Source organism: Lepisosteus platostomus, chromosome 7, assembly GCF_059453375.1.
Source record: "Lepisosteus platostomus isolate fLepPlt1 chromosome 7, fLepPlt1.hap1, whole genome shotgun sequence".
NCBI classification, from domain to species: domain Eukaryota; kingdom Metazoa; phylum Chordata; class Actinopteri; order Semionotiformes; family Lepisosteidae; genus Lepisosteus; species Lepisosteus platostomus.
In genome coordinates, this window is record NC_142617.1 from 49,982,150 (window position 1) to 50,008,524 (window position 26,375).

The 26,375-nt window shown below is 42.7% G+C and overlaps 2 protein-coding genes across 8 annotated transcripts in view; one reads left to right on the forward strand and one right to left on the reverse strand.

Annotated features, from left to right (window-relative positions):
• LOC148659095 (amyloid-beta A4 precursor protein-binding family A member 2-like) overlaps positions 1-23,788 on the forward strand; it is an 88,899-nt gene extending 65,111 nt beyond the window's left edge. For 4 of the 6 annotated variants that reach the window (XM_088641000.1, XM_088641002.1, XM_088641001.1 and 1 more), the window contains 8 exons: positions 5,269-5,304; positions 6,496-6,582; positions 10,752-10,937; positions 15,771-15,950; positions 16,696-16,908; positions 17,019-17,138; positions 19,767-19,907; positions 22,198-23,788. In XM_088641000.1, coding sequence (XP_088497126.1) covers positions 5,269-5,304; positions 6,496-6,582; positions 10,752-10,937; positions 15,771-15,950; positions 16,696-16,908; positions 17,019-17,138; positions 19,767-19,907; positions 22,198-22,269 — 1,035 coding nt within the window. In that variant the 3' untranslated portion in view covers positions 22,270-23,788. The remainder of the gene's footprint in view (positions 1-5,268; positions 5,305-6,495; positions 6,583-10,751; positions 10,938-15,770; positions 15,951-16,695; positions 16,909-17,018; positions 17,139-19,766; positions 19,908-22,197) is intronic. The other 2 variants (XM_088641004.1, XM_088641005.1) reach the window with 2 other exon arrangements.
• A 494-nt stretch (positions 23,789-24,282) lies between these two features.
• entrep2 (endosomal transmembrane epsin interactor 2) overlaps positions 24,283-26,375 on the reverse strand; it is a 146,300-nt gene continuing 144,207 nt past the window's right edge. For both annotated transcript variants that reach the window (XM_088641006.1, XM_088641007.1), the window contains one exon: positions 24,283-24,926. In XM_088641006.1, the coding sequence (XP_088497132.1) occupies positions 24,741-24,926 (186 nt within the window). In that variant the 3' untranslated portion in view covers positions 24,283-24,740. The remainder of the gene's footprint in view (positions 24,927-26,375) is intronic.

The window sequence follows — 26,375 nt, forward strand, 5'->3', positions numbered from 1 at the left end:
GGTACAAAGTGGTCTCCCCGCAGACGCAATCACAGTTTTTATTTAGACAGAATATCTCAAGGGGTTTCTAAAGCATCATACTAAGATTTAGAACCTTCAGAGCCTTGGTGATAATAAAAACAGGTACTGCTCTTTATCAGGGGCCCTGAACAGGTTTGACAGTGCCTAGAATAACCCGTTTAAAATGAGAGACTAAAAAAACAGTGGGTGAGCTGTTATCTTAAACTGAAAGAGCACGACCAGGCAGGGCCTACACATGCTGTTTTTAACAAGGTTTAGTGCGTTCCAGATTTTTAATGAAAAGGAAGTCCAGATTGCCCTTTAAATCAAGCTGTTGTGCCATTGGTTATCTATCCAGTGCCCTTTAGATTTTGGCTAATTAACATTCCAATAATGTGTGGTGTGATTAAGTCTTGCATTATGGGATAATGAAAGTGCTAGTGGCAGTAACAGAATTACCTTCTTTAACCAGCTTCCTGTTAAAACTAAAAGGTTTCACATTCTGGTATGAATTTTGAGGGTTTTGCAGGGCTGATTCTCCTCGCCTGTATGGCCACCGAGAAATAATTTCTTAGAGATTAAACTCTGGAATGTCTTGATCGGAATCGGGCTTCTTTGCTTGCATATTACGGCATGAATTGACACAGGGGATCACTGACCTCATTCTACCACAGAATGCAAAATCCAGGCCAGCACGTGGTATTGCGCTGCTACAGTAAACTGGTCTCTCGCCCATACTTCCTGATTGAGCTCTCTTTCCTCCATTTTTCTGGATTAGTGCAGTATGTCCTGATAATTTCCAGACAGCCCAATTGTTGGCTTTGATTTTGGAGCTGCTCACGTTCTGTGTGGAGCATCACACCTATCACATAAAGAACTACATCATTTTTCTGAACGTCTTTTAAGGGGTCTTCACTCCTCTCTCTGCAAGAGCCCTCTGAGCTCCAAGCAGGCGAGTAGCTGCCCAGACTGCACCGTTCACAGCTCCAGGCCAATTTCTAGCTCTTTATGGCAGAATTGGAGCACTTTTTTCTCCCAACCAGCATTTCTCCAGTCATTCGTAATCCCACGTCTGTGAGGTGTCTTCCTAAAGTCACGTGGTGCTGTGCACTTTGAAAAGGCACAAGGACAGTCTGTTGGTTTCAGCTCATTATGTTATGGTGGCAGCAATGCTAACCATGAACTTGGAAAGTTTGACTTTGTGCTCCAATTTTTAGCTTTGATGTTGCTGTGCGAAATCTGGATAATCCTGCAGATTCCTGCTTTGGCAGTGGAATTATGTTGTGAACGCCCTTGTGTTTTGTGTCATCCTTCTGTGGCACACGTTTCAAAGGCAAAAGAGGGGCTTGAAGTCTTATGTCTGAATGTGCTTAAGGAAGAGTCACGTTGCTTTTCTTAAGGTTGTCCTGTTTCCCAATTCCCTGTAAAAAAAACACAATCTACAATGCCACAATCAGAGCCTTGGGCTTTTGTAGGCAAGACTTGAGGGAGTTGATATTCGACGCGTGCGAGTAAAAACTTGTGCCTCTGCTAGCCACACAAGCCATTAAAGTGAAACCATGGCAACACTACAGATGCTATAGTTGTCACTTCTATTCTAAAGCAGTACTAAGGGTTTTTGCTGTCAAGGAAGTCTTTTAAGTGATGGCACTTGTTTTCTTTCTATACTGCGTCTCTGAGGAGTAATCTAAGCTTTTGTGTCTGCTGGGATCTCGCTGTGTTTCAGATTGCGGGTGGGAAGGGTCCTCTTTTGTATCTCCTCAAAGCCGTATGACTCCAGTGCCTGGAGATTTTGATTCAGATTTTTTACACCACCGCTGACCATTGGGCCCTGAATTACAGACTTACTGTAGCTCGCCACTGTACTCATTCACGTTTTAGGATTTATGGATCTGTTTTTCTCTTACAGTCTGAATGCAGTTTGCCACCAGCCCCTTGCAGGTTGGTTTGCAGAAACCAGTGTTGGCAGGCAGTAGCTGTAGGGTGAGAAAATGGGAAAAGGCATTTCGACCAGATAAAGGCCAAGCAAATGATTTGCTGAGGAGCCCTTCATCTTGGAGTCATCGGTGGTAGCCAAACCTGAAACTTCAAAACGCAATAGGCAGACTCCCTGTCTCGCTGGATTCTGAACTTTTAATCCGTCCTGGCAGGCAGGCAACTTAAAATAACGCCGCAGGCAGGATCGGAACCAGCTTGTGGCAACAGGTGTGAAGTTTGATGTGGTGCAATTAAGTGGTGCCTGATCTTAACTCATCCAGCACATGGTGTTGGAGAGCGTGTGTCAAGCTGGTCAGGCACCAGGACTGGGATGCCTCAGAGATGCCTGGCTCTTCAAAGCTGTGATTGGCTCTAAGGAAGCACAGTCCACCTTGCCCATTAAGATCCTAGCATCATCCCCGGTATAGCATTCCCCTTAAGCAAAGACAAATTGCAAAAACTAGTCTAGCTAGTGGAATGGTCCATCTAATTATTTTACTACCTGCCTTCTGTGGGATACCCAAGGTGGTGTGCTCTAACTGGATCTTTAACTGGGCAGGAAGAACAAACATACAAACACAGCTCTATGGCAAAAAAGAAACAGTGCTATTTTATTAGTGCCAGAAACACAGAAAACAAAACCTAAGATGTTCGTCTTTGAGCGTATTAGTACACAACCCTCAACTACTCTAGTAAAGTCTTAACTCAAACTCTAAGTCGGCAGCTAAACTGCAAACCAGCTTAAAAAAGTCCAAAACACAAAAAATGTGATGTTGTGTTATACTGAGGGCTGGCAGGTGTGGTGGCCTTTTTTCAGATGGTCTACATTTTGTTGTGTTTTGTAAGTGGTAAGCATTGGTGTTCCATTTAAAGGTACAGAATTGAGCACGCTAAAGCCCATTTTGAGATGAGGTCTTTGCCAACAACTTTGAAGCAGTTTAAATGAAGAGGAAATCTTTTGCATCCAGAAGGGAATATAGTTTAGGAAAATGAGAAAGAGGAACAGCAAACACCATGCTTTGGGTCACTGAGGTTGGAGTAGGCATCACCAGCAGCCCGACATCTGTGGAGCTAGATGAGTTTAGGAAATTAACTGGGAGAAACATGTTATTCAGAGCAGAACAGAATTGTCCTTGGGAGCCGTTGACGTGCAGTAGACCTGATGCAAACACACTGAGAAGGAGCTGATCATCTTCAAAGGAAAGCTTTCATAACATTGCAGTGTTGTGTTGTAGCCCGTCAGCAAAGAAGCCATTTAAAGCGTTGTCAATTAAATTTCTGTCATCAGGCTGGTCCCAGTGAGAGGCAAGTGCGAGGGTGCAGGATGGGAGGTACAGTACAGAGCAGTGCAGGCAAACAGCATAACAAAGCCTGTCGTGTCTGCCCAGACAATCTGCAAGTCTTAAATGATATGCTGCACAAGAACAGAGCAGGTCAGGAAACCGCATCTGATTCAATCTGTGTACTCTGATGGAAAACAGCTGGAACACTGCTGTGGGCACAGGCATCTTTCACCAGCAGAAACTGCTGGGTAAAGACTTGCAGATAAAAATACAATGAAATGAAGAGGGTAGAACTTGCTCCTCATGTAATGTTACTGAATATAAATCGGGGTGAGGAGATATGTAGCATCATGTGGCTAAATTCAGTCATGAGGTGACACAGGGATAGTGGAAAAGAGTGTCCAGTTAGTGGGTCTACATCTTTTAAAACATGCAGAGTAAGAGAACACTCTCCTGGTTAAATAATATTAGGCCATGTTTCATTTGGAAAAGAGACTGCTGTCACTGATGTTGCCTTAGGAATTCCTTCAAACAGTTGTTATTCATTTAAAAAGCAATGCAGAAAGAATGTTACTCATCATTCTGTAGAGTGTTAAATGCTTTGTGTAGGGAGAGATTTGTCTTTGTGAGCAGCTTTATACTCAACAGTTTTTATAGGAAAGCTCTGGTTAGTATGTGCACAGTAATTCAAGGCTTAAAAGGCCCAGGAGATTGCTCTGGCAGTGTTTTCTAGGATTTTCAATTTAGCGGGTACCAATGCAGATTGTGTTTAAAAAACGGCATTGATTTAGTATTAGAAAATGCCTTTTTTAAATGACCTGTTTTTTATTTTCTAGCTCCGTTATTAGTAAATATAATTAACTTGTTTTGTCAGAACAGAATTTCGCTGTCATGCAATCCAGAGTCAATGTACAGATATGGCTGGCCTTTTCATTGTAAAAGCAGAGACCCTGCTTTTTAGCCAGAGATGCTGAGATAAATTGAAAACCTTTCAAATACTAACCTGTCAAGCCAGATAGCTCTTGAGGATTGACACCGAGGTGGTTTGAATTACAGACGTCTGCATCACCTCAGATGAAAGAGATTTTCAATAAGGAGCTACGCAAGGATCATTGTTGGGGAACACAGTGCATTAAATTGAGTACCAATAATTAGAGCCTTGACTGAGTTGCAATACCGCAATAGCACTAGATGAGGTAACATTATTCTTTGGCCAAAAAATACCAAATTGGGTGAGCATTACTGAACTGAATGAATAATAATGATTGCATTACACTGGTAAGTACAGTTTGCACGCAGCATGATCATTTAGGTTCTGTATTAATGCCGTGTGCATGTGATTCTCAAGTTCCTCATCATAAAATAACTGCTGTTCTCTGATAGCATGAAAATGGTGTAACACTGATTGAGATGTTAAATATTCAATGATATTCGCCTAATAGTCTAGTGGTATTTACAGCTAAGCCATGCCTCACAAAAAAATGAAGAATGGTTATTCACCCTGCTATACTTAACATTTACATGGTTATTTCTGCCCTGCGAATAGAATGCTAGCTATACAGTACAATATATCAAGCCTCAAGTGAGGTACACTATTTGGAAGTCTCATATAAATTTGAGCAAATATGATCCTCTAATGGTGTTGGTGCTCGAGGGATAAGGAGTAGACATACTGCAGCATATGCTCCCTTACCCTTACCGCTTGCCTTGTTTTACTCAGTTGCTGTTAATATTGACAATGAAATATTAACAATCCCTTTTAGTATACAAGAATGGTTTATGTCTGCATGATTTATGGTTTGCCTTGCAAAAAAAAAGAGCAATTATAAACTCGTAATTGCTGTTTTGACTTGTTAATGTGGAACCCAATTATACCATCGTTAATAATCCTTATTAGCAGCGATGGAGAGACTTTTGGATTTTTGTGTTTCTTTTTTTTTTTTTTATTGCCCTGCGTCGTTGTCCTCCCTGAGTCTGACTGCCCTGTTTCTGTTTCGGTGCCACACAGAGGGTTCAGAAGGCTGCCAAAATCAAGAAAAAGGTGGTGTGTAAAAAGCACTTTGAATCCAACATGCGCAGTTCTTCCTCCACGATGTCTCGTCAGTTTTCGCTTTACGAGCTTTGAACCATTGTGTTTGAGGTTAAATTAGAAGAGGTTAATTCCTGGTGATCTCTGATTCGTATTTGCATATTTCTTTTCTTTATTTGGCAACACCAGGGAAACGTTAACGCCCTCTCTAATTTGCCTGAACAGACCTTCAAACATCTGTGAATGGTTCAAGGTCGTGGTTTCATCTGTTCAAGTGTGCTGTCTACCTTTCCTCAGAATGTGCTCCATTGCTCATTCTAGTGATGTGTGGGTTAAAATGTGTGCATTTAATTCATTGCCATCACGCATCTTGTATAATGCATGTTTATCCTCTTGAAGATGCGTTTCTGCTTTCTTTTTTTTCTGTCCCCTTGTGATAAAAACTCAAGACATGACAAAAATGACCGGCAGCAGAGAGTACCTGATGGTAGTTTACAGGCGTTACAGGAACATCCAGAGAATCTTTCACATAAGGCACTCTGTCCAGAGGACTTATACTTCTGTCCAGCAAGCCGACCATTAGGAGCAATGAAATCAACTTGTATATTTTAGAATAACAGCCATAAACCGCTATGATAAATGCTCTTTCGATCACAGTATGCTGGTCAATGCATGTTCATATCCACTTGTTCATTAGAGGCATTTTTCTGTGTCCACAGTGCCCCCTTAAACAGGGTACAACAGAGCCTGACCAACATTTCTGATTTATGAATAAGCATGTAGGTAGGTAGATTAGGTCCCCTTCTCAGGCCTTAAAAAGCCTATGGAGGAATGGGGGGCAAGGACCACCATATTTTCTCAACCATCCGACACTGGAGGTGGAGGTGATGTGGTCAGTATCACACTCCAGGTGGCCTATTAACCCCAGAAGGATTAATCCCCGGTACTCACTTAGAAAGCGGGCTGAGTGGACCTGGGAGCCGTCAGGAAGGAATTAGAGCAAGCTACATCACCTGTGCCTACCCGGGATTGAACCCGGGACCTCCCAGTCAGGAGCTAGACGCCTTTGCCGTCTGAGCTACCCCGGCTCCATGAATAAGCACGTAACTGCTTTAAAGGGAGGTTTAAGAATCCTTGTTCAGCCACCACTGAGCATCGTCTTCTCCTGGAGACACACTGACTGTTTCCCCCTTTGTCTCACCTCAGAGTCCCGAAGGGGACCCCCAGACCCTGACAGAGGTGGACCTCTTCATCTCCACCCAGCGGATCAAGGTTCTGAACGCAGACACACAGGTAACACCTGCAGCCCCAGGGAAGTGCTTAAAGCAGCTGCAGCTCTGGGATGGGGGTGGTGGGCACAGCCTGATGACCACAAAACACAAGCCGTCAAGGTGAAAAATCGAGGCAGCAGCTGATTACTTAATACAGAAGGTTCATGGTGGGAGTAAATGGTGGGAGACCATTTTTTCCTGTGAAATAATGCTGTGCTTAGTGCCCTCCGGTGCACTTTTATAAATCTGCCCCATCATCCCTCAGCTCCTGATGGCATATTTGATTTCTGTCGGAACCTCTCTCACATTAGAGAGTGATTGTATTTTGTATTACACTCATGGGTGGATAAAAAAAAATCTGAAAGACTAGAACTTTTTAATCCAGGAAATCCTTTAAAATACTGTAAATATTAATATGTCTGAGGCATTTTTAAGCTTTTAACAGTTTTGTAATATGCAGTTAAAATATCAGGTGCACTGTATAGGTACTGTATATGACCCTATGGGCAGAAACAGTGACCCAAGGTAAGCTTTCACAGTAATCCCCAAAAGAAATGGTGCAGTTACTGTACATCGATGGGTTTTGAAGTTCTAAACATAAGTAAAAAAATCAGATTGCATTTCTAATAGGGAAACCTGATGATCAGTGATGTTTAAGAAGACATTTGATAAAGGTGCTTTTATAAAGTTAAGGTTTCAATGCATAGCAGAGCAAACGTATGTTGACACAGTTATTACTTAATAAGATTCCAGAGACCGGAATAATATAGAAATAACAGAAAGTGTTGCTGGAGCCTTTGTTCCCCCAGAAATTTGGAATTGAATGTTTTTTTATACCCTACCGATTTGGGATTGCACTAGGAATCAACGGTCTTCGACCAGCTTTGCTCTAGCGTGCGATATGAAGCTGTTATCTGCTTCCAGGCTCTGCTCCGAGCTGTCTGTGTGTTAGCCTTGGCCAGGAGAGAGGAGTCCCAGCACGTTCACTGCTACCCGGCATGTCTCGGGGGTCACTGTGGTGCAGGGGTTTCAAGATACGCCGGCTGGTTCAAATCCTTCCAGGCTCGGTGGTGTTTGGCCAGTCGCTCACCTTTGTGTGCCCAGTGTGAACGAATCGTTGAAGTCATTCTCAAAAGAACAATTCCGGAGGTGTCTTACTCGCTGCGCCGGGCGGCGATGGATTCTGAAGTGAAAATGATCGGCTCCCCTGCGACTCGAGAGACCCACACCTGCTTGTTACTCTGTGCGTTGTGTCGTGTCGTAATTACCGCTCCAGGCCTTCTTGTCACCAAAAACCTCTCCATTTAATGACAGGACTCTGAATAGCCTCATATACTGTACAGTGTTCTGTCATTAAGTCTTCAGTCAGTGTCGAAAATGAAATGAAAATTCATTAACATCAATTCTTAACCCAGTAGAGCTTCATTCTCTTTCAGTCACTTCTATTACAAGCTGAATGAAGCCTTTAGAAACTGGCAGCACGTATGCTATCATAGAGCTGTTTCTTTAGGTAAGATGTTGCGATGAAGTGTCAGAAATGTTGTGGAACACTGATACTCTATGAGGGGTCTATGAGGGGACTGGCCATTTTCTGTTTCACTGATGGGAAGTGTGCAAAGACTTAACCCCACAGTGTTTTTGTTGTTTGTGGTTTTCTCTGTGCGGTGCAAACCACAAAAATGTTCATAATCTTTCACACAATCCTTCAGTCCGTGCCTCCGTGTCCTACACTCGAACCCCTGAGTCTTTTTGAGTCTGGTGAAGGGAATGGTAGGACCGCAGCTGTTTTCTGTTAGTGCTGGTTATTAGTGTGGTAACTGCAGTTCCATCTGGACAGCCAGACCTAACTGCAGTCTCCAATGTAAAAAAAGGAAAAGTCCACTTGGCTTCAGAGCTTTGTTAAAGCCCTCTGATAGTTCGGATAAATCTACAGAGCGCTGCTAGCAGCCGTCACTTCAGTTCAAGACTGACACTGTGAAAAGAGCCCGTTTCAGACTCGTCCCTCTCCTCCCTCCAAGAATAGGAGTGGGCTGTGCCCTGAATCCTGGGGGAAGTATGAGGGATGATATCCACTGTCTTCCCAATTCATCACTCGCTTGGTCTTAGTCGGAACAAAAAGATCTCACTTTTTATTAGAGGCAAACATGAGATAAACTGTCTTTAGTCTCTGTGTTACTCCTTTCTTACTACCAGTAAGAGGGGTGTTTATGTTAGTGCCCTGGAGTAGGACAGAAAGCACGGTAAACGTCAATTATTTTGTGTGGTGGCACCACCAGAAAACTGAAAGTTCTACAGTAGATCATCAATTATTTGGCAACCAATAAAACGGTTTTCCACAGCAGTTTCTGGTGGTATTTCAGCATTTGTAGGAAAACTGCTCAGTCCAGCAATGGGGCACCAGGTGAGGGAAACATGAACCTAGACTCCATTGTGTCTGTACTAAAAATGTACTTTACTTTTCATTAAACAAGCTGAAATAATGTTAATGTGTACTTCACAAAACTGTTTCTACAGTACTGTACTTTAAACATGCTTTATTCATAACAAACGGTAAGCAAATTCAAAATGGTAAAAACATACACAGCACCCACAAACTCAATGTTATGCAAGTGCATGCAAAAATAAGGTACTATAAAGACATTGACTTTGGTGTTCTGCTTTTTGGAAAATCCAATGACCTTTTTACCCCCAGGGCAATTGATGATCTACTGTGATTCAGTGTCTGTTCAGAAACCGACACTATTACCCTGGGTTTCTATGTGTCTTGAATATTGGAGGTGTAACAGGTCAACAGGCAAATCAAGAACCCCCAGTCCCTGTAGCTGGTATCCAAAACAACCTAAAATGCAGCTCTACATGTTAAATGTTTGGAGAATTCTTCTAGAGCATCATCTGCCACTGAACTATCAGTATATAGAAATATGTTCTGCAGGGGGGTCAATCAAGGCAACCAGAATGGATTGCATCTTCCACTAACGCGTGGATCTGTTCTTGATGAATAGTATTTGGTACTGTATGCAGGAATGGAATACAGGAACAGGCCTGCTACTGTATGTAGGACACTGCTTTCAGAAACCTAGGAATCTGGGAGTAGTTTGCACATACTGTACAGGGTTGCTGCAATGCAGTGTTGCTTCATTTCTTCAGCTGATGGTTTTTCTTTAATGGCAAGATACTACAGAAGTTCACGGAACTTTATTAACTGCTGCTGTGAAGAAGTGTACAGTACTGTGTGGAAACTGCGGGGCTCACAGAGACCCAATGACCTTCTGCAAGAAGATGACTGTAAATAATTACAGCAGAAGTGGTGAAGAGCACCAAGGGCATGTTTGAATTTGATTACCAATGACAACTTCAGCTCCAGTAAAAAAAAGATAATCATGCCTGTACATCTAGGACCAAGGGGAAAATTGAGCTTTTTAAGACATAGATCACATTCTTTTATGCTGCAGATCTTAATTTGTATTCAAGACGCGTGTCATAAGGATCAGGCTAATTAGATCTATGTTCATGGTCCTTGCTGTTGACCATATGGTTTTGAATTGCAATGTAAGATTTAAGACATTTTAGATTACATTAAAGGTTAAAGGCTCTGTGCACTGCAGGTATTGAGAAATGAATACTGATGCCCAATATCACTGCATTAATTAAATGTAACACTGAGCTAAGCATTTACCAAAGCTAGGTTAGAGGCACAACCTCCAGCTGTATTCTGCCTCTGGGATCACATTTCAATTGATCAGGAATTAATCCTGTGAAATTCCTGTCGCCCTAAAGCATAGCAAGGAATCAAACCAACTGAAACTCATGACACTGCTAGTCAAAGTGTGTGTGTGTGCAGAAGACATTTTCTCAGTAGCATTAATTTCAAATGTCCTATCGTTGGGCACTTTTGATGTTTTTAAAAATCATCCAAAAATCATTTTGTATTCAAAATGAGAAATTAAATTCTTCAAAACAGAAAATTCATTTTAGACACTGAAGTAAAGGAAAAGTTTTGGCACTTAGAGATGGTGGCACAAAGGTTCGTTTCTTCAGTCCAGTTCGACGCTGTTCAGTGACGAGATGTGAAACTTGTCATCTCCAAATCTGACAGCTGCCCATTTTGTAGATATCCAAGCTGCTGTTTCTGTACCCTTTTTTTCCAAGTCTCCTTAGGCATGCCGTGTCGGCGTCTTGTGCTCTTTCTAGGAGACAATGATGGACAATGCTCTGCGGACCATCTCCTACATTGCGGACATCGGGAACATCGTGGTGCTCATGGCCCGCCGCCGCATGCCCCGCACCGCCTCACAGGACTGCATTGAGACCACGCCTGGCGCCCAGGAGGGCAAGAAGCAGTACAAGATGATCTGCCACGTGTTCGAGTCCGAGGACGTGAGTACTGCTCTCGTTCGCAATGGTCAGGACAGGTGGCGGGTTGTCGAGCCGGCTCTTCATGTCAAGGGAAGAGAATGGGGCACAAACGAGACTACACCATGGACGGGGATGCCAGTGCACCAACATGCAGACACCACCCAGAAGGTGTCCTGGGCTGGACTCAAACTGTGGACCCAGGAGCTGACCTCCTGTGCTGTCCCATATCATTAACTCTTACATTAAATATTCGTAAAGCCCTGTCCTTCTTACAGCAAGTTCAGCACGTATTTATGTAGTTAGATATCCGAACCAACATTTGTACAGATGTGTCGGAACACAAAAATAAGGTTGTGGCTGAACAGGTTTGTCAGAGCTCACAGTGGATAGAAGAGATGACTAATTTGTGACACAGTGACCACTGCACTGATGTAGTACACCGCTTGACATGTGAGTCATGCGACAGCACAAGCACTCCTGCCCCATTGCAACAGTGCAAGTAAGAGCATATGACAAGATGCAAATGGCATGGACTACTGAACTGATCTCCTTTCTGCTTTTTGGGAAAAATTCACTTGTAGATAAAATACACTCATATAAACACTAGGATGTGTTCAGTCTGTTGAGGTATTGATTATGAATGCATCCCCAGTGGGACTGTGGCGCAGTGGTCAGCATTGCTGCCTCGCAGTGCTGGGGCCCTGGGTTCAATTCCAGATCTGCGGTGCTGTTTGCGTGGCATTTGTACGGTATGTTCTCCCCTTGTTACTGCAAGTTTCCTCCAGCTTCCTCCGGTTCAAAAACATATTGGTAGGTTAACTGGCTTCAGGGAAAATTGATCCTGGTTATGACTGTGTCTGTCATTGTTTCTGTGTCTGTGTGTCTGCCCTGTGACTGATTGTGATGCACCTATTGCTTGCTTTCCTCACAGTTAGAAAATTCATCCACAGAGCACAATTCCCAACCCGGTGAAGTTTTTCAGACATAGTCCTTGTGTCCATGTGCATGTACAACCCAGACACATGAACCTGCACTGGAAGTCCTCCTCTGATGTGTGGGACTTTGTGAGACTTATGACTATTTCAATATATTGTAAAACAATGTCTTTGAACATTGAGTTCTTTGGGTTTCCTTCCTTGTCTTTGTCCCAGTACCCTGAGCATTGATGAGCTGTCACACTCTTTTCCGACCGGTGTTTGAGGCATGTCATTAACAGGGGCCGTGTGGAAGGCACTCACTGGACATATTTAGGGTCCCAGAATCAGCAGTGTAAGAATGGAGTTGTTGAATGTTGCTTTACTTTCTGCTTTATTTTGGATAGATGGACTGATGAGTCAGCATTCTTCCCTGGGACATGGCTCCTATTTCACTCAGAACACTGAGCTGTAGTAGGACTTTTTTCAAGGTTACATACGCTTTCTATAACAGTACATTAATATTAGTCACAATATCACATTTCAGGGTACACTATGCTTTATCTTAAAGTACCTTTATCTTAATGTCATTATCTGATCAACTTGAAGGGAAAAGTACTTTTTTATATTCTGATATCAAACTGTTGTTTCCTTGTAGTCATGCAGAGATATACGAATCACCTTCATCCTATACAAACTGAGTAAATTTGCAGAATTAGGTTGTGTTGCTAAATGTCAATGTGCTCAATATAGGTACGCAGTTCACCTTGCTGATGTACGCTAGTCTGTAGCACTAGCTGTGCTCTAATCTGCTGATTCCATTCATTCATTGCAGATCTGTGCTTTTCACAACTCTGAGCCTCTTCCTCTGCATTGCAGTTTTCCTCAGATTACAGAAGTATAATTAGATGCAATGATTTGTAAAGAAAGATGAGTCAGTGCCCATGGCGTTTTTCTCACTTCTTTTGGGATAATGTGCTAAAGCACCTATTTTGAAAAACAATTATGAATTTGTAACAGGTCTATTTAAAACTTGTAACTTTTTGTGTATGTATTCTTTCTAATATTAGCTATTGTTATTGGGCAGACAATCTAAAAATGCTAACCCACAGATGCATAGATTAGTTAGTTGTGAAATGAGAAATACAATATCCTGTGTTCTCAACACTGATTTTTTTTATCAGCACTAATGTCCTTGGACCTTAGCTCTCTGTATAATTATTTCCTGCTGTTGAAATGACATTCACTGAGAGTTTTTTCTTTGTCTTCTGCAATGGATCTATTTTTTACAGAACAAGTATTAATTATAGAAACAGAATCTGCTTTCCGTATTGCCATGAAATTTCAATCACCAGGAGCTGTTTCTTGTTATTAGTGACAGCAAGACAGATGCAGTTTGTCGCATGTCGTCCTTTTATACAGCTCATTTGTACTCTCTGCAGTTCTGATCTTGGGGAAATGAATTTGATACGATTACCATAACCAAATCCTCTTTTTCATGGGAGGTATTTCCAGTTACTCCTACAAGGTAGAGCAGTGGTTCTCAAACTGTGGTACGCGTACCGGTAGTGGTACGTGGCGTGCCGCCAGGTGGTACACCAAATGACCCTGGAACTGTGTTGTGTGCGCTGAAAAAAGCGGGACGGGTTTTCATATTTTGGATTTTTATACGTGTCGAATACGCAGCCTACGTACTACGATACAGTGCGCGCTAATACTTCAGTGGACACAAGAGATACTCTGTAATTCTTTACCACTCTATAGGAATGCGTGCTACGGACGCAAGTGACCAATTGTATTTAAAAAAAGCTACTGTATCTCCAGCAAATAGGGAGAAAGGAGAATGTGCGTGATTTTGGAACAATGCCAACGTTGTAAACACAGGAATGCATAGAAATGCGTGCTACGAACGCTGGTAATCTTGTGAGCACAGGAAAGCGTGATAGATAACAGAAAAATATTTAAGGACTGTTTTAAGTTAATTTGAGAAAAATGCACCGAGCGTCTCTGTGTTTCTCTCTCTTGCGCATGAAATAAATGCTTAAAATAAACACTGAAATAAAAACGGAAACGTGGAAAAATGCAAGCTTGCGGATTGCTAAAGCAGGTAAGCCCCACACTATTATGTGTGGAGAAAAAGGTGCTGAACAGCTCGACCTGCTGCCCCCCCGAAAGACACAGTCATTCATAGAATTATTGAAATGAAGGATTATATCAAAAGTACGCTGACAGAGCGCGTTAAGATGAGCAGATGTTTTTCACTGCAATTACTGTAGATGAGTCTGTAGTCGATTTGGCCAATTTGCTCGTTTACGTTAGATACGAGTTTGAGGGTACGTCCCGTGAGGACTTTCTGTTCTGTAAGCCGCTACCAACAGGAACTACAGGAGAGCACGTACAGTATTTCAGCTTCTGAATTAATTTATCGAAGAGAATGGCATCGACTGGATAAAATGCGTCTGAGTTTGTACAGACGGTGCTAGAGCAATGACAAGCCGACACAGCGGTGTCGAATTAGAGAGGTTGCTCCAGAAATTAATGGTTTCATTGCAACATCCACCGCGAGACCTTTGCCGTCAAGAAAATGCCTGACGATTTAAAATCTGTTAGACTGTTGTGAATTGTATCAAGGCTCGAAAAATTAATTCACATCTGCTTTGCTCGACTATACAGGCTCACCCCTCTCACTGAAATGGTGCTTTTTTATTTTTATGTGTTGTTTTTTTCTGTAAAACACTTTGAGAAGCCACATTTTAATATATCAAACAAAGTTTATTATTATAATATTTATTATATGTATGTGTGAGTGTGTGTGCACATGCGCTCATGTTGGTCATTGATCATTTCTGGGGTTCCTATGAGATGATGACTTGTAGGTGGTACTTGGATGCTTTGGTTGGATTAGGGGTGGTACTTGGTCCAAAACGTTTGAGAACTACTGAGGTAGAGAATTTAACATGGAGAACAGGAGGCACTACCTTTCCCATAAGGTTGTAGGAGTATGCAGCAAGCAACATAGCCGCCCAAGGAAGTACAGTACCTTGGCTCCTTTCAGGAAACAGCTTGGTGAGATCCGTGGATCTCTTACCTCATAACTACCACAATGGGATATATGAGCAAAAAGACAACAAAAAAGTTTGTGGTTGAAACTTTCACATGTCTTTAAAAGGAAAAGAAGTTTGTGTGTAACAACCATGCTCAAAGTAAGGTACTGTACTTAAATGCTAATGTCAGTGCTATTGTTAGTTGTCTCCGATGGCAGTTCTTTTCCTGGAATTGATCAAGAAATCGGACATTGAGGATCAGAGATATTGGGGGTCAGGATAGGCGAACGTTTAGGTTCTTTAAAAAAGGGGCAAAATGTGGCTTTCTTGTAAAATGATTGGACGGGGAACTAAAATGAACTTAAAAACAACATTTGGCGACAAGAAACAAAACACTTATTTATAGATATATTGCTGAACTGTATTGGAGAAAATCTGATTGAGCTTTAAAAGCGCTGCAAGTAATCCTGACTGAGTTTTATCACCAATATGAACCTAAGGGCTGCTAATCCATTAGCATTTCATGGAGGTTTTTATTTATGATCGATAGTGAGGAGATGAAAGCTAGCCTGCCTCTAATTTGTCTGATTGCATGAGATGTTTTTCGAAGTTGAAAATTTGAAAATCAATCTCCACTCATTTCTGTGATCTGCCTTAACCGTTTTTAAGCGAAAGATTTAAGATATGCAACAGAGAACTATTATCACTCTAATAAATACAAATCAGTGTGTTCCCAATGAATTATTCCATTATTCCAACTTGGTCTGCGTAGTTGTTGTGCATTAAATTATGTTCGGCCATCTGGAAAGACTGTTTTGTTTTCTGTTTTCTCTTAGGTTTTCACTTTAATTTGCTTATTTTCTGGTGTAAAACTGTTTGTTTTTTTCTCCCCAAAGGCGCAACTTATTGCTCAGTCCATTGGGCAGGCATTCAGTGTGGCCTACCAAGAGTTCCTGAGAGCCAATGGGATCAACCCCGAGGACCTCAGCCAGAAGGAGTATAGCGACATCATTAATACACAGGAGATGTACAATGACGACCTTATCCATTTCTCCAACTCGGAAAACTGCAAAGAGGTTTGAGCTGTTAACTACCCATAAAAATGTCAAAAGACATTTCAGAACCAATTACCCTCTTACAGGTGCCTCAGTGGCAGAACTGCACTGAAGGCTCTTTGAATTGCTACTGACTGTGCAGAACTACAGCTGTAGATAGGCGACAAGCAGGGGTGCACTGTAGATAAGCATAAGTATTGCTTTAGTTTAAAAGCCTAGTAATGAAGGGTAAATTGCATTGCAATTAGGCCATCTTTCTCATTTATACAATTTAATATTTGAATATGAATATTTAGCACTTTATGACATTATGCCTCATGCTGTTGGCAATTCATATGTGTATCACTGAAAAATGCTGTGGCTGCTCATTTCTGTATGGCAGAGCAATGTGAACTAAGAGGATAAAAAACAGTGTGGCTAGAGCTGGGACCTTCACCCCTTCCCAAACCTCTGTCCCACAGCAGCACCTGTAATAGAGAACAGCAGAGACCCACCTGTCCCCCTGTCCCACAGCTGCAGCTGTGATAGAGAACAGCAGAAACCCCCCTGTCCCCCTGTCCCACAGCTGCAGCTGTGATAGAGAACAGCAGAGACCTCCCTGTCCCACAGCTGCAGCTGTGATAGAGAACAGCAGAGACCCCCGTGTCCCCCTGTCCCACAGCTGCAGCTGTGATAGAGAACAGCAGAGACCCACCTGTCCCCCTGTCCCCATAGCTGCAGCTGTGATAGAAAACAGCAGAATCCCACCTGTCCCCCTGTCCCACAGCTGCAGCTGGAAAAGCAGAAGGGAGAGATCCTGGGTGTAGTAATTGTGGAGTCGGGCTGGGGCTCCATTTTGCCCACCGTCATATTGGCCAACATGATGAATGGGGGTCCAGCAGCACGATCAGGCAAGCTGAGCATCGGAGACCAGATCATGTCCATCAATGGCACCAGCCTGGTGGGACTCCCTCTAGCCACCTGCCAGGGCATCATCAAGGTAGGTGAAACTTTCACAGTTCGCAAGTTAACCTGCTCTGCTGCACATATTGTAAATGCTTAACCATCGCAAGATGATACCTTGTTTGTGATCTCTCTTTCATTGTCCAGGGTCTGAAGAACCAGACACAAGTGAAGCTGAACATTGTGAGCTGTCCTCCAGTCACTACTGTCCTCATCAAACGCCCTGATCTCAAGTACCAGCTGGGCTTCAGCGTGCAGAATGGCATTGTGGGTACCAAGGGCTTAGTTATGTCTTTTGTTTGCACTTAGCTGGGTGAAGTCAGCTCTTCGCCAATTAGCAAGTCTGTGTCTACAGACACTTTTAGTGATTTAACAAAGTCTTACAGCTCCTGTTGTGCTAGCAACTTGGCATGACTTTCGTCTGAAAATGAAACACTTCCTCAAAATCATCAGAAAAATTAATTCTTTAAATGCAGGTCATGTCCACTCTGAAAAGTATGCACTGTTTTGGCAGTGAAATCGTCAAGTGTGAGTTAAAATGATAAATCGACTGCAGGCTTTTCTCAAGAAGTGTCTAGATCATGTACACAAAGCTCTAGCTCCCCCCTGTGGTGTACAGTATTGTAGCAGTTAATAAAAGAAAGTCAAAGCAATGCAAGTAATTGTTCACTCAATTAATAATAATAATAATAATTATTATTATTATTATTATTATTATTATTATTATTAGCAATTGTATGGCAATTATTTAATTATAGAATTTTATGGAAAAGGCCTTGCTTGTATGGCTAATGTTTTAGAATGTAGTAAACCGCAGAGCCCCATAATTGGTGTGGGGTCTACACAAATATGTTTTGGTTTCACGTCTAAAACCTTTTGCATTTTACAGTGTCACTCCATATCAGCTAATGACTTACAAAAATGGCGTTGTTGCCAAAGGCCAACTGAGCGCCTTCTGTCTGAGGAGGAGCTCATGACTAATTAAGAACAGATGAATCGATTGGACAGTACACCCGCAACACCCGCAACAGTACAGAACACCAGCAACAACCAAAGGGGAAGATTTGAAAATGAACACACAAATGACAGAATCTCATGCCCAGGTCTAGTGGACTCACTGGACATAATGACTGCTGCTGATCCATATTGCTGTCACACTGTTCCATATTTCACAAGCACTGAATCAGATGCATCAGTGATGTGGATCTCATTTCAATGTTTTAAAAACATTCTATAGCTCAGGACTATGCACATGTATGGTGTGTGTACCAGGCTAATTTATCTGTATACCCAATACACATACTGTACTGTACTACGAATACAAATGCTCATGTATCATTAATATTCAGGAAAGAATTTTGCAGAAATTAACTTTAAATTGCAAATATTGCCCACAATTGCTGATTTTGATGGCCTCGGCGTTCAGAACGTAAAACAAATGTCACTTCGGCAAAAGTGTAAATAACCATTTCCTGAAAAGAAAGGAACAGTGGGTGACTCTGAACAAACAGGTTCATCCGAAGAACATTTGCAGGAATGTTTCTCCCTCTCTGTACTAATGGGCTCTCCTCATTATTCCTTTCGCTCTCCAGCTCCAAATCCTGCATATCGCAAGACTTCCGTTAGGTTCTGTCATTGTAATCCTGCAGAGTGAATTCACCCTGCTTCCCTCACTCTGCAGACTGTGTGAGATTCTGTTACATATTATGCATATTATGGATACAGCAAATTCCCACTAATTGGGGGACTCATCTATCTATAAAATAAATTGAAGTAGCAGGAACGGAGCAAAAGTTTACCCTGGTTTAGACATTATTGTACATTTTTTTTTGTTAGATGCCTGAGTCTTGGTTACTACTGTATATTATTATAATACTGTAATTCAGCCAGCAGTCATATCACCCTGCCACTCACAACTGACAACCCACTGAAGCTCAGCAGGTGTGAGCCTGGTCAGTATGGTCCTGGATGTGTGGTGATGTGTGGTGAGCAGACTGGCGCACTGTAGCTGCTGTTGCATCATCCAGGTGGGGCTGCACACTGGTGGTGGTGGAGGGGAGTCTGTGTCTAGAAAATGCTATTTAAGTGTAAGGAAATATTATTATTAATAATAATATTATCATCATCATCTTATCAGATGTTTCTCCTCTGAAATAGCTGAAAGTCCAGCTTTTCACGTTACAAAAACAAAAATGCCATCAAATGTCTAAAGAAATCTCCCCTCCAAAATCCTATTGGTTTGAATTGTATTGGCTGCCTAATTGGATTTGCTGTTTAAATGCAATTATCTTCATCTCTTCTCACTGTTCACTGAAATGAACGGCAGGTCAGATTTGCGTCTCTGCCTTCCATTTTCAGCTCTGTTATGCCAAAAGCTACTCCAGTTTGTTGGTTTTTGTTTGTGGTTATTGTTGTACACAACATAACCAGGCTATATCACAGCAGGAGGCAGACAGTTTGCAGACAGTGGGTTTTTACTCCTTATTAAACGAATGGATTGGAAAGTCTTTTAACTGGACCCAAGAGTATGGAAAATGCTGTTGAGCTCTGTGTGAAAACACTTAGAGAGTGCCCATTGATCCGCTGGCGTAAATCTATATGGAGTATTGATGAAATACTTCCAAAATCCCCTAAGGCACAATATTTCAATACCCTTTGCCTCTGTGCTTATTAGAACTTGATATCTTGAGAGGTGGCAGAGGTTAATCAATAGGTTCCTCTGCCAAGCTGAGCCATTCAGAGATAATGTAATCACACGACAGACGAAGCACTTCCCCTTCATAGCCATTGGCCCTGGGCCGTACCGTGCTGCCGCAGAGCCTGGAGACGAGGGCTGCGCGAGTGGAAGCAGGAATAGGGAGCTAGAACTTCCCATGTTTCTGTTCCCGCTTCCAGATCTGCAGCCTGATGAGGGGGGGCATCGCGGAGCGAGGAGGGGTTCGAGTGGGGCACCGCATCATCGAGATCAACGGGCAGAGCGTGGTGGCCACCGCGCACGAGAAGATCGTCCAGGCCCTGTCCAACTCCGTGGGCGAGGTGGGGACCGCCGGGCGGGAGCTGATCCGCCCCCGCGTGGAGGCTGTAGACCTCAAAGACGAGTTCAGAAATGGCTTCGCGCTTAGTGTGCCTTCCGACTGCTGTTTAATTCAGCTTTGATCGATCTGAAGAAGAAGACAAGAGATCGGTGCTTTTTCTCAAGCAGGTTTTATTTTGAGGAGGAACCACTTGGGATCGTTTGACTCCCATCTTGTGACTGAGAGCTTGATCCACAGTAGGTGTAAGGCAGCCATATGCAGAAATGTGTCCAAATATGACAGAATGCATTAAACTTTGATAGAAGCCTGATCAGATCGTGGATCAGAATTAGTATTTTATCCCGTCATTGCATTCCCTCTTAAGAGGTGACCGAATTTGATACGAGTCCTACTACACATCCTGTGGCTGAGCTTCTTTTAGAAGTTGGGGTTATTTTTCTTTTTCCAGCCCACTATTTTGAAATTTTCAAAGGTAAATGAGAAAGGACTTCCCACACGGGCAGTCAGTAAGGCCTGTGTTGTGTAAAAGAAAACGTGTATTTGCGAACCGAGATGTACAGTAAACGAGGCAGGGCCCCTTTTTCATCTGAAAGCTCTCACTATCAAAATTAGTAAAACTCAGTGTTGCAACCCAGTCCATCAGAGAGAATGCTGTGCACAGCCTGTCCTTCATGCAGCTTCATGCCCTCAGAGCTTCATCTTGGGTTTGGTAAATGTGCAGTTTCCACGTTTATTTTTATTTTTTTCATTTTTCAAGCCCCACAGGCACCTACTGGGTATTCAGTGTTAGAAAGAGCTGACGCGTCTTGCTCTGATACCACCACCAGAGGGCACCACTGTGCGACAAGCGAAGTCAATCCCGCGCAGTCCCGGTGGCTGTACAGGAACCACACTACTGTAACTGCACAGCACCCCTCTTTTTTAGTTTTTAATTACCTGTAGTTTGGATTGGTAAAACTGAAAAACCGACTGCTGTAGTACTTTATGTATTTTACACAGATTGTCTCCTGTAATATTGACTCTGTAGCCCTGAAGAAGAGCATTTTAAGGAGTCAGGTGGCAGCGATACTTGGAAACACTTTTGTCATGTACTTGGCACGAATCCATGATCCCATTCTGCTCAGTAGCTCTTAGAATCATCGTTGGTGGTGTTGTAATTGCAACGCGTATTACCAGGATAATCAGCACAGTAAAGTCAAACCTTGGAGGTGATAGGCCTTCTGCAAATCCAGAATCTCCCTGGTCTTGGAAAGAGACTGGTGGCTCTGTTTATACTGTTTAGTGTTAGCTAGAGGGTTTTGCTGTTTCTTAGACAAATAACACTTAATTGAATTGCCCTTTTGTTAACTCTCCAGTTAGGACTCTGAAATTGCAATAACCTGCGATTTGAACGAACGCCAGGAAATGTTGCAGAAGACCGTGTCAAATTTTTCACTATGAACGAGTCTTGTCATACCACACTCAGCCACCAGGTGTCATGCGTGCTGCAGGACCTCTACAATCAGAAACTGAAACGGCAACATAATACATAGTTGTAAAATTCAAGTTTAAATATGTGTTCGTGTAATACCATTTTTATTTCTGTTTTTTTACCATGGATAAGGCTTCCTCTCAGGAAGACTGATATCCGGGCGGAGAATGATGATATCCTCTTCTGTTCCTTCACTCGTAGGAATAAGATAGGGAAAAGGGAAACTCTTATCACGGTGTACTTAGCTGTGAAGGCTTTTAATTTTAGATAATATTACAAAAAATGAACAAAAGATACCTCCAGTGTATAGCATATGAAGAATTGCTGTAGTAATTGATCTCTATTTCAAAAGTGCCCCTTTAATGCCAGCGGCCTGGATAGGATATTAGTGGGACCAGCAGGGGGCACTCACCCTGTGATCTATGTGGGTCCTAATGCCCCAGTAGAGTGTTGGGGACACTATACTGTAAAAAGGCCCTGTCTTTAAAAATCACAGGGTGTTTATTGAAAAGAGTAGGGGTGTTACCCCAGCATCCTGGCCAAATTTCCCATTGGCCTTTACCAATCATGGCCTCCTAATAATCCCCATCGATGAATTGGCTTCATCTCTCTGCTCTCCTCCCCACTGATAGCTGTTATGTGGTGAGGTGGGGGCTGCAAACTGGGGTGGTGGAGGGGAATCCCCATTACCTGTAAAGCTCTTTGAGTGGAGTGATCAGAAAGGCACTATATAAGTGTAAGCAATTATTATTAATAGGTTTTGATATTAATATTGCAGAGCCAGGGTAGCTGCTAGCTGTTGTACTTTTTGTCTCCTCAGATCCACATGAAGACGATGCCAGCGGCGATGTTCAGACTCTTAACTGGCCAGGAGACTCCCATGTACATCTAAAAGGAAGGCAGAGACTCTTTCACAAAGGAATCGGTACAGAGGCCGTGTTCGGGCCAGCCTCGGAGAGCCGGGAGAGCGATAAGTAACCAGAACGCTACAGCCTCCTGCCTTCAACTAACACACTTTCTAGCCATGTGGGCTCCAGGAGGGCAGATCACTCGCTACCCTTGTTTAGGCACTAACTCCTTAAAAACATCTCAGTATTTTACAAACCTAACTTTTAACTACAACGCTCATCAGTGCTGTGACATGGCTGTTGTTTGTGCTGTCTGTGTTTCGGATGTGCGTTTACATGGAGCAGGTGTGTGAGTGGGTTGGTTTATTTTTTTACGTGCATATAAATGTTTACACGGTACTGTATGTACGTTTTTTTTAATACATATATATGTACATAATTTTTGCATTAGTGATAGTGGGATTCATCAAGAAGGCAGGTGCGTCCTGTAAATACTGACTGATTACCAGCAGGTTTTAACCCAGGGAATGTAAAAGCCAATTTATTTGACCTCCCATTGTGGAAGTGGGAGAGATCTAAAGACACTGAAGCCTAAACTGTCTCCTGTTCTCAAATCTTCAGCTCAGCTTCTCCCTTAAGAATCCCACAGTAAGAGTCTGTAGATGCTCAGTGTAGCAGTAGTGAGCTTCGGCACTATGAAATAATTGCTGTTCATCTGAAACGTGGCTGTATGGAGGTAAAGTTAACATGATGTGTCTGCATGTGCCTTCATTTATAGTCAGCAAGGAAAGGTCTAAATTTAAAGGGCAGCACAGTTGTTACTCACAGATTGGCTCTGCTGTAGTTTGGATTTTTGTCTGCAGAAATAAAAGAATCAGTGCAGTCCTAAGGGATTGACTTCTTCTGCCCATGTCCTGCAGTTTTAGGATCTATTTAGTTGTCCCTAAAATCAGGATATGAAGGCATAGCATCAATGACTTTTTTAAGTTCTCTTTTAAACTGACAACTTTGCAGTTCTGTACTATAACCTTTTTCAAATGAACTGTAACAGCTGGGACAGTGCCACACGTACCAGACAGGGTAAGAAAGGTAGCGTCCCAAACTTTTTTTTTTTTAAATACACTTGTAAAGCGTGAAGTGCCACTCGTGGCAGAACCTTAAACCAAAATTAATGTAAAAAAGCTTAGTTTCAGTGAATAAAGACATGACACTTACTGTGTTTTGTAAAATGTATGACTTCAGCTCCCTGTTTTCACGTTTCCTACTGAGAAACTGGAGGTTTTGTTTGAGTGGTGTTGTGAATGTAGTGTGTCCTAGAGCTGTATCCATAACCATCAGCAGTATTGGAATGTTTGTACATAATGCATACTGTTAAGTATTGTGCCCACTAGGGGATATCTGGTAGTCATGCTAAAACATTTTTGTTTTTTCCTTCATGTTGGGCCACACCCCTTTGGAAAAAAAAAATAAACACACTGTGACTGAAGAAGCCTTACCACTGAGTAATGCTTTAAAAATTTACTGTACTAAAAATAAAAATAAAAACTACCTGTTGCATGCCAATAGAGTCCAGTCATTCTGGGGGAAAATAACAAACCCGTTAAGCACTATGGCTCTTGTTTTCAGCTACACAGTGGTCATTCAAGTTGCGTGCATGAAGGCTGTAGCTCTTGTAAATCCTGCAAAGGGCCAGAAACATGCAATTGTGTGGCTTCCTACTGTAAAACTTGTTTTCCAGACAAATGCATAATTCTGTTTTCCAACTCTGGAGCAGATGTGCCCCTCGATGGGTATGATTTTAACTGCTACGCAGGGATTTGGGGAGGTTAAGGGTCACTTTTCACTCAACTCACTATTTGTACATTATTATGGGAACCCAGAGAATATTATGCACAATGTACAGTATGTGGTTGTCTTGGAAAAGCTGTAAGTGCAAAAACACCACCAAGGGGGGGAAAAAAAATATTTCACAAGCTGTATCATTCCTTCAGGATTCCTGCTTCAGCTAGAAAAAAAACGAAGAAAGGCATCTTACTCACAATCACATGACCCCCCCGTGATTAAAAAATCATCCTTGTTTTATTGTAACACTGATCAGAATTGAAACACACTGAGGTAAGTTAAATAACCCAACTTTTTAAGTTGTAGACATTTTCTGCCCGTTGGCTTGTTCTGGTGTCCTCTGATTCTTACAGCACACGAGAGCAGTTTCCGGCACAAATGAGCCACAGCTGCACAAACTCGGGCAGATTCACAGTTTTGTAGAAATTCGTCTGTTTTTTTTTTTAAGACATCCCTTCGTCTTGACCGAACAGTTAACAGTTAGAACTGGATTCGATTTTAAGCACGTCTTACATACTGTATGAAAAGAGCCCCTGAAGGAAGACATTCATACTTGTCCTCTGTGGTCTGTCTCTTGGTGTCTGCGCTTTTCCTTGTCAGGGGGGGGGTTCCTTCCCCCCGCCTTGCTTGGCACGTTGTCTGGAAGGCAGTGTGGGGTGGGTGCGCGCTGGTGTCAGAGGATGGTCTCCCGGGACACCCCGATCAGGCTGTGAGGGCGCTCCTGCAGCGAGGCGCTCGGCGCCCGGGACCGGCGCAGCGAGGAGGAGGGTGAGCTCAGCGCGCCACAGCTCTGCAGGTGCAGGTCCTCCTGGAGCCTCTTCCGCGGGCGGCGCAGGGCCTGCTGGGACTTGGTCATCACCTGGGAGGGCGGACAACCGACAGCGGGCACAAGTCAGCTCTCTCCACGCAGGCTGGTCCTTTGCGGGCAGGCTCTGACTCGGGGGTTTTCAGCCCTTCTCCAGCTCACCTACCCTGCTCCATTCTTAATGAGCCTGAACCCTTAACTGGGCTAATGATTAGCTTGAATTTGAACCCCAGCTTTGTGTTTTTACGCTCCTGCTGGGGGTTGTCTTTTATCTATTGCATTTCTATGTAACTTAAAATCTCCACCTTTTAAACTGAAAGAAAAGCTTCCAAAGGCTGCAGCCAAGACGCTTGCTGGCTCAGTTCAGGAACTGGTTCAGCTGGAGCGAAGTCTCGCACGCCTGCTTCGGGACTGAGAACACCTGCTCTAAATTAGAGCGAGGGCCTCCAAAGAACTGCTTGCAAAACTGAATCTCTAAACTTTCTATACCACAGAAATTCAAAAGTTAAATCATCTCCATATTTATGAGAAACGCAGATGGAAAATTTACCAAACAAATTGCATTTACATAACTGCTTATAAAAATGTGCACTTTCATAGCTAATGATAAGCTGAAAAGAGTGTACTAATGAAATTCTGTACTAGGGGACGGTGCTAGAGGATGTGAAGTTTTCAATAAATATTTAAATGCATCTATGAACAGTTTATCACCTTTCCTTAGTTTTGGTGCTGGACCTACTGTATAAAAGACCTGTTCCAGTACTGGACTGGAGTTGTATACCCCTATGGAAGAAAACACTCAGCTTTACCTTTTCAGGTGGATTGTTCAATTCCATGTTTTGGTGATGTGCCCTCAAAGCACTTACAATACCTTTACAGAAATGTAAAAAGTCTCCTTTACAGCTGTCTCTCATCTGGACATCTGGAACTGTACTACTCTGTTTTTAAACTGATTAAACATTTAATTAGCATGAAGTGGCCAGATGCCAGGATTTTAAAAAGGATCAGGTGAAATGTAATACAGAGTGTACCGTCGAGGTGGGAGTAGGGGTTGGGGGGGGTTGATAAATATTGTCATGGAGAAACTAGGCTTCGTCTGTAACTTTGTGATACAGCATGGAAGGACAGCTTCAGTTTTCAGGAACTGGGGAACCAGGGGTCCCTGTTACCACCGGCTGCAGCATGGCTGGATGGCTTGTTCCCACCCCCCTTTGTAAAGAAGAGTCTCCTTTTCCTAATTGTAAACGCACTTCCCTGTCGCTTCTCGGGCAGTCCAGTGGGACGACTGTTGTCGTGCCTTTGATGATTTTATTTTTTTTAGCTATTCTCTTTGCTCAAGACTGAAAATATATTTTTTTAAGTTTTTTTAAGGGCTGTCGGAGTAGGGCACTCTTAAACGCCGGAAGATATCTGGTCATGTGTATGTGGACTGATTCCAGGGCAGCGATGTCTTTTTTTCTAATGCAGTGACCAAAACTGTACACAAATATCCCAAACTAAACC